Genomic DNA, 13,624 nt, shown 5'->3' with positions numbered 1-13,624 from the left:
AAACAAACTCTGTTATTATACCTGGTAAAAAAGTAGAATGTGAAGTTAGTAGTAATTGTGCAATAGATAGATCCCAGACTTTGAAGAAATTGAAAATGTGCAGTGAAGAAGACATGAACTTTGATAAATGGTTAGATAATGACCAAAAAATGTACAGTGAAGGAGACAAGAACTTTGTGGAACATGAATTTATTTATCCTAGTTGTGGAACATCTGACTGCTGTTGGCCCTTCTTTGAAAACTTTCTAGAAAAACCTTGTACCAGGAACTATCCTACACACCTGAATATCTCCACTGACTTCAAAAAACAGTGTTTCATCAATCCTCCAATTAATGGATTTTATCAAAGTAAGCCATGTTGTAATGAATGGGACATTGACACTAAGAAGTGCTTTAATTGCACACGTGCTAAGTCTTATCGGTTATTCCAGCAGCAAGATTATCCATTAAACTTTGGGAAATGTCTTGGTGTTGACAATCATAGCTTAGACTTGTTGATGGGTGGTCAAAATAAGGAAAAAGCTTGCAAGAAACTTGAATTTCTTCCAGAAAGCCTACCTGTTCCATCAGGAAGTGTAATTATACAGGAAAAATCTCTGTTAACAGCTATGGATTTAGAACGTGATTCTACACTTGAAACCAACCCCTTTATTAAAGAACCTCTTCTGACAGCTGTGAATACTGAAAATGGTGATAACGCTAGTAAGTCAAGTTTTTTTTCTTTAACTAAAGATAAAATAACATGTTCTATGGTAGAAAAATCTTTTTCTTCGAACCCATGTGACACAAATCAATTTGAAGTAGAACAAACAAATACTTCTTTTGTGGAAGATCCATGTGCTTTATTCTCACCTGCAGCATCTCTATGTAGTGATCTTCCAGATGAGAAATCTGAAGCTAATTGCTCCTTTTTTTCTTCAGTTGAATCTTCCATTACATCATCATTTTGTAGAGATAACCAGCAAAAGAAGCTAAAAAATTGTGAAAGTCAGTCAGTTTGCCTCAGCTCAAATGATGTGGTTACAAAACAATTAAAGCAAAGTACAAAGTTTCCTCATCATTCCATCAGACAGACAGCTTTGTTGACAAACAAAATGCCAAACTCTAGAACTGTGGTTCAAGTATTAACTCATTCTAGTATGATGCAGATAATGGACAGTGAAGGCGACAGGGAGTTCAGTGATTTTAGTGCTGAAGAAGCCAAACTGCCTTCTGGACTAAGCTACACAGAGGTCTCCGTAACTGCTTCAGAAGATGAACCTCTAAGTAATATTTCACAGGAAAATTCTCATTTCTTCAATTTTCCTGAAATGTCTGTACATCCTGGTTCTGAGAGTAGTACAGAATGGGAACAATGTTTGGATGAATTCTTTGACCAGTGCCTGTTGGGAAAAGTGAATAATCCATGTACTAGCAGTCAGGTAGGATTCAATGCTCAAGATACATCAATAGCTCCATCTAAACCAAGTAATTATGGTTGTTTGGTAACCACTCCTGTTTTACCAGGCTCCAAAACTTCCAAAGACTTCAATGAAGAGAGAAAGAGAATCTAATTGATGCTCGTTATTGCTCAAAAATAAAACCTACCATGTAATATTTTCTTTCATCTTTAGATGTGTACAATGATTGAATTAATATCCTTTTAGTCACTACAGAGCATTAAGTACAATGAAATGGTAAAAATTGGTGTAAAGAATAAAATGTGTGGTCAACATTTTCACAAAACAATTTACATCAATAGGATCATTTGACTGAAACAGTTACCACATAATTATACCTCTTTAAGCACTTATTACTTTCTTTTTGTATTTTCAGATTTTATCACACTGTATCTGCACTCGTTTGCCATTTGTGTTTCCACTTATCCTTAATTGTTGCAGTAAATATTAATGTGTGTGTGTGTATTGGTCTAAAGTATAAACTAGCAAATTGTATGTTTCCACTTATCCTTAATTGTTGCAGTAAATATTAATGTGTGTGTGTGTATTGGTCTAAAGGATAAGCTAGCAAATTGTAAGATTTAGTTTTCGTTTAACTTCTAATTTTTTAATGCATATTTTTCTATTATTATTACAAATGATTAAAACAAGTAGTGAGTTTGAATAAATTTTTTTATGTGAATACTTGGGTAAAGTTAATTCAAATTATTTGCTCACATCTTTATGTAATAGAGTTTTAATTATTTGCTATTTAGAAGTTAAGTAGTGAGGAATACAGGTTGTTAACTAAAGAGACCTGAATATTATTCTGCCAGACAACTTGTCATTCACCTTCACATAACTTTGTTCACCTTTTATCTACCCTTCTTTTTTAACAAGCACCTAAGTTAAAATATTATAAGTGTATAAAGTTCTGTAGTTTTCAGAACTAGAAAATTATATGAATATTATAATTTTTGGATTTGGAAAACAAATTCTTTTTTTCAATCCTCCTACCAAAATTTTTTCTTTTCTTTTTGTAAAACTTTCCATTTTTGTAAAATAACTCTAAACAGCAACAATCAAAATTGCTGATACAAATGAGTTTATGTTGATTCTGCAAGTAATAACTACAGTTTACGTCCCATGTGGTAAAATATTTATCAGTGTTAACCAAATATCATTCACCAACCTTTTACAGTCATTTTCAAGCATTTATATGTATTAAGGTGTATACTGCTTTTTATTTACAAGTTGGAATAACATTCTGCCAAGTGCTTTAATCCCAATAGAATAATTTTTGTTTAATGTCAACTTTATTGTATTATCTTTGAATGCTAGTCAGGTCTTATGAGTTACTTTTTACCTTCAACTTGTAATAATGAGGAATGGTGTATGGGGGGTAAAAAAACTGCATTTTATTCCTACTTTTGTCTTTAGTATTTTACAGATTTGACCCATACCACTCTTTTTCTTGCAGAGTGCACACATGTTTAAGTTTGTCTTAAGAAGATTCCATTTTTGATGCATCTTTATTTTCAAGTACTGAAATAATGACCAATAAAAGTACTAGTTGTAACTTAAACATACCAAAGATGCATTTCTTCTTTTCAAATACGAAGAAATCAGTAGTCTAAATTACCGTGTATTTAGTATAGAAGTCCAAATTACTATATATATTTAGTATAACGAAAAACGGTTATGAAACTGATTTAAATTTTTTTTGCTATGGCATTATTATTATTATAATTTTTGCAGACTTATGAGATATAGATGAATGTCAGATATATTTACATAGAACTTCAAAAAATGATTACAATAATGTGTAAGTAGTCATCAGAGTGAACTACAGAGTACAGATACATTACTTTGGTATTTTGTCTCTTTCTGAATGTCCTATAATGATTGATATATTCAAGCAATTAAACATGAGATTAGTACAATAATATCCAAGTAGTCTTTTAATGAAAACTGACAGCTACTACTTTTGTAAGGCTGTATGTTTGTAGCTATCATTTAATGATTAGTATATATACATTTGAACAGGAAAGCTTACAATGGTGTAATTGTCAGTTTAAGGTTATTTTTACTATAATCATTAAAGTTTAGAGTTGGTTTTAGTAATGAGATTAAGTGCCCAGTTTTTTTCTTTACAGTTTGTAGTTGTTGGGTTATTTCCAATTTTATAAAACTTTAGTGATTAACTTGTGAAAAGTAAGACTATTTCATTGAGTGTTTTACTGTTAATAAAAAGGTTTAACAAAACTAGTGACTGGTATTGTTAAAATTGAAAAGTACCTTTGTGTAAACCCTTACAAAAAAAAAACATTCAACTACCTTTCACTAGGCGTGTACATGATAATAGTTCAAACAAATGTAGTCAAAACATGTATCAAAAGTAACTTTATTTTTGCATTAATAAATGATTGTGGTTTAAATAGTATGTTACTTTCCTTAATACCCTTCATTTGTTTAGCTAATCATGTCATTATTATAGCAGTGTGCACTAAAATGAATACATTTTAACAATACTTCAGACAGATCAAAACAGTTATTTTGTATTGAATGTTTAAACATACAAACAGCTGTCTTATGAGACTTATTATTAGATTGATAAGTAATGAAGGAATCTTGCCAAGACATGATATTACATACATAATTACCTTGCCCAATGGCGGAGGTATTGTTTTCCGTCCACTGTGTATCTGTGTGAAAATTCAAAGTTTCTTCTGATCTTGACCAAATTTGGTACTAAGGGTGAATGTCCCTCAAGTATCAATTGATTAATTTTTGATGAATGTAGCTTAGATTTTAAGGTGACTGGTCACATTGAAGTCCAATCATATAATTCAAAAAGTTTTTCGTCTGATTTGAATCAAACTTTGTACAAAGGTTGGGTGTACCCTAAGAATTAGTTGATTAAATTTTGTGATTGTAGCTCAAACTCAAATGGCAAGGTCACACTCAAGGCTGCTTTTATTATAATAGTAGCAAATTTGGATTTTCAAAAGTGGTTAAAATACAAACAAATTGGGATAGAAAGATGATATTGGGACCTAGACTTAATTATTGGGGGTGAGAAAGTGTAATGTGTATATTTTAGGTTGGTTACTGTAAAAGTCGAAATTATTATGAAGAGTACTTTTCTAATTTTAATTCCTTTTTTAAATCATTCAGTAATATTAAACTATCCATACCTTTAATATTAACAACATGCTAAACCTTGATTAATCTGTCATGACCCAAAATGTTTCTTCTTAAAAATAATGAACATCAGATTTAGCAGAAAAGGTACAGGGAATTTTAGGCAAATGTAGCATGATTTTTAGAAAGTTTTCACCTTAGTAATAAGGATCACCTAACAGAGAAAGCCCGTTTTTAGTTTCTATAAATAATTTAATTTCACTAAATAATTTGAAAAATTAGAGGGAATTCCAAACAGTCTTTGTGTTTTAAATTTTGTACAAATATCTGTAGTAGACTTAATATTGAAAAGGTTACAAGTAAACACTTATGTATTAGGAAGAAAATGCATGTACGATATTTAAGAATAATTTTTAACAGCCTTTTAATAAGTAATGTATACATTTCTCAATAGAAAAAAGTTCTAAAAACATTACAGTATGTATTATCAAATTCAAGTGTGCAAGTAGAAATAAAATGCGTTGGAATCAAAATTATTTCCGTATTGCTCGAAATTGCTACAAAAATGATTGGAAAATAATACTAGTGATACAGGGTTTCTTTATTATATTTTAATTAAATGTTTTACTAATATCACGCCCCCCAGTGGCACAGCGGTATGTCTGCGGACTTACAACGCTAGAAACCGGGTTTCGACACCCTTGGTGGGCAGAGCACAGATAGCCCTCGTGTAGCTTTGTGCATAATTAAAAACAAAACAATACTAATATCACAGTCTGCTAAATTTAAAATCACGAAACAGAATATTATAATTCACCCAATATCAAGTCATTTCATTGTAATTACATGGACGACACGACAGTACAAATTACAACATTGTACGTCCCTTATGTGACGTCATTTTAATGTCTACTGACTGAATCACAGACAACACACTACTGTATAGTGGTGCGACTGGTTAAAACAGGTAACCCCTCCAGGCAGCTTTCGGGGAAATAATAGTATAACATTTTTCTCTCTCATATAAATTAAATTGTTTAAATGTGATAATTCAGTTATTTTAATGAATGCATCTGTGATTGCTAACAGCTCAGCTTTTTTATTGAGTCATCTAGGACTAATGTGAATCCTATTTTGCTAGAATCCTCTCTAACTAAAGTAAATTTTGCCCTTTCCACAATAAAATTTATACCCTACCTTTATCTATCTTTTATGTGATATGCTTTTTGTTTTCAGTCTTGTTTTCTGAATTTATTTTGCAAAATCTCATCTAAGTTAAAGTGGTGATGTTTTCACGCCTTTTTTTTTCAGTTGTGAAAAATTGACATTATTGTTGTAGAATATTCAGAAATAAACAAGTATATATCAAAAGTATATTTTATAACAACAGCAGGTCTTAATATTTCTTAGACAGAAAATAAATAAATATATATATATATTATGCTATTAGCTTGGGGTATTTCCAAATAGCACTGATTTCCTCAAAGAATAACAAGATATATTTGCTGAATAACGGAAGATACTGCAAATTAATCATATTATCTGATGGTTCACGGGAACTAAAGAGAGACTAAAAACAAATGTACAATCATAATAAATTATCTATTTCAACATACACAGTTAAAATGTATTATACTTGCTACAATGACTAGATAGTTAGGTTTCATGTTATTCTAATTTATTTAGATGAGATCTTAAGCAAGAATAAGTGTTGAGATCCTGTTCAAAGCTGAATAAATCTCACGTTGACAACAGACTTACTCAGAGCGACTAGCGCTACCCGTATGACTGGTTATTCCCAATGAGACAAAAGAGAGGTCGTTTCCTCGAGAGGATATCTGACTGCTAGTGGGAAAGATAACTGTCTAACTTAACATACTACTGTAGATGAATGACAAAAAATAAATAGCTAGAGCAAAATGAATTTAACGACGTTCTTGAAGAACGTGGTATGTGGAAACTACACAAATAACAAGGTTTGAAAAAATTCAGTATTAATGCAAGAGGATAGAAAACCCGTGGTATGCTAATATACCACAAACACAAAAATCTTTGTTCCTACAAACCAGTCTTCGTCCGTGTACATGAGGGTACGCACAAACTGGTGACTTCTTGTCAGAGCAAATGTGCAACACACGGAAAGGCGTTTTACAGGGGTTAATGCTTCTAGATTTGTTTGTGACGTGAATGTAGCACGAAGTGCTAACCATGAGAAATATGAAATGCTGATACGATTTATCCAAAGTATAGCTATGTACCTAGAAAGAAAGAAAAAAATGATAGTTGCTTTTAGTCTCTTATAAATGACATGTAAAAATTGTAATAATGAAATCCTATACAATTTTCACCTAACAACTTGATTGTTTTTTTTATTAGTGCAGTATCTCGATATTAGAAGCAATGTCATAGCATGGAGTTAAAGTCTAGTGAATTTTAGCCAAAAGGTGGTGACTGGCAGGTCCGATATAGGTGTTAAGTATGTCTTATGTAATATATAGTGTCAACCAATTAAAAGTACTTCGAGTTAATAAACATTATAAAAATTAGTGATAGCTTTTCTATATAAGTTTCGAGAACACTTTATGCAGGAATCTAAGACAAAATGAGCATTAGACATTTAAGAATTTTGAAAATGGCTTTTAATTACGAGAGTAACAAGACTTATGTTACCAAGTTATATTGTAAAAAACGTCCTTTATCGTTTAGAGGGGGACTACTTCGTTTAACCACTCAATTCCTATAAAATGGAAATAAATATAAAATGTGCAAAATATCAAATTCAGTTATTGTTATTTTTGTAATTTACACGTGGAGTGATTTATAACTCATACGAGCAGAATGTGCATCATACAGTTTGTAGTTGTAAAAAAAAAAGTTGTTTGTTTGTTTTGGTATATTCACGCAAAGTTACTGATGGGTTATCTGCGCTAGTCGTCCCTGATTTTGGACTGATAGACGAGAAGGCGGCAGCTAGTCAGCATCAACCACCGCCAATGCATGGGCTATTTTTGTCTGACCGAATAATGAGGTTTTACTGCCACTCATATAACGCACCCACGGTCTCAAATTGTGGAACGCGGGTTTTGTGTGTGTGTGTGTGGGGGGGGGGGTGATCTACAGATCCATCGTCTGGCACCTAACCACTGGACCACGTTCGTCTCGCTCTGTGAAGAAAACTCGTAAGGTTTCTGGTTTTGATTATCAGTTACATATATTTATAATCAGGATCCTTAACCAACATAATTCATCACGAGCTCTACAAGGAAATCAATCAATTTTTTTGAGCCAATTTAATTTCAAGCTTTTTGTCAAACGAGCAAATCAACGCAAAAGATGTCAATAAATATTTGTTTCAAATAAACAAGACAGTCAATATAAATCACTTATCAAGCACGTATCACTAGTGTACATTTTTGAAATAATAAACATTTAAACGAGCTTTGTCAAAATAACTTTACAGAGCTGGATTCAGATAAAAACCAATACCACAAATCTCACTAGAAAAACCTCAAAACTTCTAAATAAAACGAAAAAATAGTAAATTGTCTTAACTCTAACCTGTGTATCTTCCCTGTGGGAGAGCGAAAAGTCTGCGGACTTTCAACGCTAAAACCCGGGGCTTGATTCCCCACGGTGAACACAGCAGATAGCCCAATGTGGTTTTGCTCTAAAAAAACATTTTCTTTGGACAGTTAAATAGTATTCTGTACTTCATTCATGGGATAATCTTTATCATGATTGAAAATCAACCAAGACCCAAAAATATCAACCCTTAGACATGCGATATTTCAAAACAAGTTTTTGGGAAAAAAAAATAGGTAGAGGCACACGAGTGAAACTCCTAGTGGCTCAACGGTAAGGATAAGAGCTTATAAAACTAAAAATCGGGTTCCGATACCCGGGTGGGCAGGACATAGCCCAGTGTATAGCTTTGTGCTTAACAACAAGCGATATTTTGCAAGAGACTAAATTTTAGTGTTGGAGATGACTTTCTGCAGACAATACGCCCAGCATGGCCAGGTGGTTAGGGACCTCGACTCGCACGCTGCGGGTTCGCATCCACGTACCACCAAACATCGTGGCCCTTTCAGCCTTGGGGTTCGTTATAATGTGACGGCCAATCCTATTCGTTGGTAAAAGAGTTGACGGTGGGTGGTGATGACTAGCTGCCTTCCCTCTAGTCTTACACTGCTAAATTAGGGACGGCTAGCGCAGATAGCCCTCGTGTAGCTTTGCGCGAAATTCAAAAACAAACAAACTGTAGACAATTTTTTTATATATATTTTAACCAACGTTTCGCCTCTGCGGCTTCATCAGGGTCAATATACATAACTTATATTATGTGGAGTGTAAAGGTAATTTTTTCTCAATTTTCTGAAATTTTAGAAAGTTTTATTACCTTACAAAACACTAAATAACATTCGGATTTCCTTTAAATACAAAATGTTAAATATTTATAACTTACTAATGTCATATTAGTATATATAAACATAGGTAATAAAGGTGGCAAGTTACAACAAATGTTACTCATTACACCCTATATACATTTACACGCTTTATGTATAATCATAACACGTATCGCTACCCCATCTACCGGTACTTAATGTTTCGTATTTGAAGAATTGTCCCCCATACATAACCTCAGCGTCTTTGGGTTAGGTTAAATCAATAGAAATCCGGAAATTTCGGCGTTAGCACAGACGCCAGTGTTCGGTTTCCAGCGAATCGTTATTCCAGCGAGTTGCGCATGCCAATCATCAGACATTGTTCTAGCGTGAGAACCTACACTAAAATCTTGGCCAGAAAACGTTTGTTTGTAACTTTTAATTTGTTAATAAACCTCTTTATAGTTGAGATATTTATTTGAAAGTCAAAACTAGCCTCACAGTGCGTTGCTGTAAAGTTCAATTCCAGCTACATTCTGAAGATAAGTCCGCAACGCAGTGCTAATGTCTGGCGTTTGGGTAACACGTTCAGCGTACACAGTAGCTGTCGTCTTTGTTATGGTCTTTCAAGGAGGTAAAGAGAAAATGTTTTTATTTTATTACACTATAAAAGCATTGCGTTCTTTATCATGATATGTACATCAAAGCAAGAGAGTTATATGGTTCTAATAATTACTGTTTTTCTCGAGCATTAAGGTAGAGCTGTCTACTTGTATTATGCTAAACATTTAGAATCTCTGAATCATATTTCACTTAGCTTGTTGTTCAGTTTGTATGAAAGGAACCCAAATTCTAGCTAGACTGATGTGTAAAGGTTTTTATGTTTGGTCATGCATGTATATATATATATCTAATGCTATGAATTATATTATTTGTTCATAAGCGATTAAAATCAGCACTATAAAAATATTGTTTTTTTTGTGATTGCATAATGAATCAGAAAAGTCCATTTGACATTTGCATCTCCACTATAATAAAATAAAAACTACATTCTTATAGTAGAAATGAGCCACCCTAAATTTCTGTTATAAGAATATCGTTTTTTTCCCCTATATGTATAACATCAAATAAAAGGGCGGAGTTTTACATTCTAGAATTTAAGGATGGTTTAAGTCTACGTTGAGGTTATTTCTAAATATTAAGGGTAAATGCCTTCCCACAGTTGGCTGCAGACAGCGAAAGACAGTTGGAGTTGCGACGTTGTGGGTTCAAGTGCTCAATTCCCAACTCTTAACTGATTCTTTTTAGTTGCTGACGAGTTTGACATTTGGCGTTTGGATTTTGTCTGATAGGTGTAATATCCCCAACGTAGTTGGGTGCTATGACTACAGGCATTATCCATTATGACTTAAGGATGATAACGAGGAGTGGTAATGGAGGAATTAGTTTGAATTTTAGTTTCATGACATTGTATTTGTTTTATGTATATATATATGTGTGTGTATGCACGTATTTATATTGTAAAACCTCAAACGGATTTTACGAAAAGGAACTTCACCTAATAAGTTTCCACGTGATAGAAAATCAAAAATGATGGCATGTATGTAACTGTAAGAACGTGTAGGTGTAAGAGAGACATAGTGGAGATGCAAATGTCAAATGAATTTTTCTGATTCGTTATGCAATAAGAAGACTCCATGGGTTCAATCATAAAAAGACAGCTGTAATTGATTTTATGTCTCCAATCTCTGTCGAGATCACGTGGAACCGCTTGCCACGTGATCTCACCTCAAGTATTTTTTATATTTTTAAAAATGTGGTGTAAATTTGATATTGATTTGTTTATAGTTCAGTTTTAAAAGAGCAGTACAATGCCTCACTGAGTAGTTCTAAGTTTATTTACCAGTTCAATAAGATCTACGTAAATCCAAATTTAATTAAAATATTGAGAAACTTATTTAATAATCCCCTCTTTTCCAATAGTTGCACCTAGTGGCTCAGCAGTAAGTCTGAAGGCTTATAACGCTAGAAACTGCGTTTTGATACCCGTAGGGGGCACAGACAGCCCATTGTGCTTGACGATATATAAACTCTTTTAATATCCGATTACATATGATAAGTGATTTTTGCGTTCGTTTTATATTTATTATAGTTTTTTGTCTATTTTTCAAGCTACGAAATAATCACAGAACTAACACTGTAAGATGATATTTTTAATACATATCTTTTATATTTCCCAATCTTTAATGTTCTGTTGTGTTATATTAATTATGAGAATTAACAAATTCTGATCAGTGTAGCTATTTATAATACTTAACGTAGAATTCATGAAAAAATGCACCGAGACTTATCACTTAAATTAAACTATAAATATTGGATTCCCATTTAGTCATACAATACAAATAATGACAATAACGTTTCGCGTGTTTGTTGGTTTCGTTGAATTTTGTACCATTAACATTTTTAAGAATACTTTTGTATGTCAACAAATCTTGTTATTCATCAGCCAACAAAAATGGAAGTACACTTATGAATAACTATCACATAGTTTCTTTGTGCAGTGTTGATCATAAAAACAGCAGTGACTAAAGCAGTAGGACACAGAGGATGAGTATGTTATATTAAAACGATTTTGGAGTCTCACCGCATCGTCACAGTCCATGTCGCCACGTCTGGTCATGCATCTTAACAATAGTCCTATAGCGTAGTTTTTATTGCAAAATATTCCGTAGTAAAGCTACCATGTCCTAAGCACACCTCTCTTCTGTGTGTATGATTACTGTAGGTCATATAGTGCACGAGAAATGCGGTTTCCCAGCACCCATTCAAACAGTCTGATCGCACAGAAATCTATAGGCACTGTGGCTTGCGAACTGAATAGAACGAATAACCATTTCATATCCCTCAGTAGGTCAGTGGTAAATTTACGGACTTACAATGTTAAAATCTGGGATTCAATTCCCCGTGGTGAACAGAGGGTAGACTGCCAATTGTGGAGTTTTGGACTAAGAAAGCAACAACAACTACCCGTTTCACTCTCCAGCAGTTTGAGGCATGCGACGATTGAACGGATAAATCGTGGAAGCAGCTTGTGTATACGTGAGTTGTATTGCTTTTTCAGACGGAGATCCTCCTTGATTATTTTGCGTACCGTTTCCTGGGACACGTGGACGGTTTTTGCCACTGGCTTTTGTGCGTGGATTCTCACCGATTACAAGACGCTGCACCTTTCTTACTATGGCTGAAGTACGACTTATTGCAAGGCTCTTTTTGGATCATCCTGGTACCCCAAATTAATCCACATTCCTTTGATTTTCAATACCATTAAGTACAAGAAATATCCCCATCTTGGGTCAGAAAGGGCTGTTATTCTGATGCATTCTGTTCCACCGCGACTTCATATCTACTGTGGTCGTCACGTAACTTGCTGATTTGCATGATAAAAATCGTCTTAAAATAACGTACTCAACCCTCTGTAAATCGGATCACACAGTGCGTTGATAGCTTGTGCATTAACAAAAGGCTTAACGAGACATGTCCGCTCACCAAAATAAATACTTTGAAGTTAAGGCCCAAATTCGGTACCTAACTGTTATTTTGAGACATTAAACAAGACGTATATCTGAAAAAGACAGACCTAAGTCCTGTCGAAACATGTAGTATGTTCCACCATCAAAAAAGCTTTTTCTTACGCTTATAAAGCATTGTATGCCTACCTATTATTTTATTAACACAATGTACTTCTTTACTCAAGTAAGACATATTTCGTTGTGCTTTTGTGAGAGATAAAAATGATAAATAAATATAAATTTTATATTTTATTTGCTTAACTTGTTATTGCAATTAGAAGGTGGCGGGCAGCCTACAATACTTTGTAACTTGAGCAATGGCTATAGTTAATATAATAATAACTGGTTATAATAGCCCGATGCCCCCTGGCTGTTGCTTTTTTTTACTTTTGCGGGCAGCCTACAATACTTTGTAACTTGAGCAATTGCTATAGTAAATATAATAATAATAACTGATTATAATAGCCCGATGCCCCCTGGCTGTTGCTTGTTTTACTTTTGCTTTTACTAACATTTTGGTTCTCTGAATATCGTTGAAAATGTCTCACAAAAAGTTGGCACATTTCCATTACGTTATTGATCACTGAGAAGAATACATTCAGCTTGGAAATAGGCTTGTGAATATATTAAAGTTAGAATTGCATCGTAAAATCTTGTGACAATAATTCTGATTCAGAAAGACTGAGTATCAACAAAAACTGTAGTGATGTCAATAAAACTTATATAATAGCATAAGCAAACACGTCAACACGTTTAAAGTTTTAAAAGTCAGATATTCAAAACGTTCGATATATACGTGTCACAAAAATACAATAAATCTTATAAATTCATAAGTAATTTTTTTCAGTTTCGTACAGATATTTTCATAACTAGAAGAAGACCCTAACAGCCCTGTTCGGTATCAAAACTAACCGGAACAAAATGGATATTTATGAAATGCTTATGACTTGAAACTTAATTAAATCAGTAGAGTTTGAAACTTGTAAATAATTTTTCTTATACAGTTGATATGGGCAATTTTTCTTAAAGCAAGTGAAATGATTCATGGTTTGTTTGTAGTTTAGCAGAAAGCTACACAATGGGCTATCTGTGCTCTTCCCACCACGGG

At 33.3% G+C, this 13,624-nt stretch overlaps 1 protein-coding gene across 1 annotated transcript in view; it reads left to right on the top strand.

The window, feature by feature from the left end:
• Positions 1–9,211: 9,211 nt before the first annotated feature.
• Positions 9,212–13,624, top strand: part of LOC106457780 — an 18,838-nt gene continuing 14,425 nt past the window's right edge. The window contains exon 1 of the mRNA XM_013917227.2: positions 9,212–9,581. Within this exon, the coding sequence (XP_013772681.1) occupies positions 9,512–9,581 (70 nt within the window). The 5' untranslated portion in view covers positions 9,212–9,511. The remainder of the gene's footprint in view (positions 9,582–13,624) is intronic.

Source organism: Limulus polyphemus, unplaced genomic scaffold (assembly GCF_000517525.1).
Source record: "Limulus polyphemus unplaced genomic scaffold, Limulus_polyphemus-2.1.2 Scaffold18, whole genome shotgun sequence".
Taxonomy (NCBI): Eukaryota; Metazoa; Arthropoda; class Merostomata; order Xiphosura; family Limulidae; genus Limulus; species Limulus polyphemus.
Note: the sequence above shows the minus strand (reverse complement) of the source record. Positions and strands in the feature narration are given on the sequence as shown.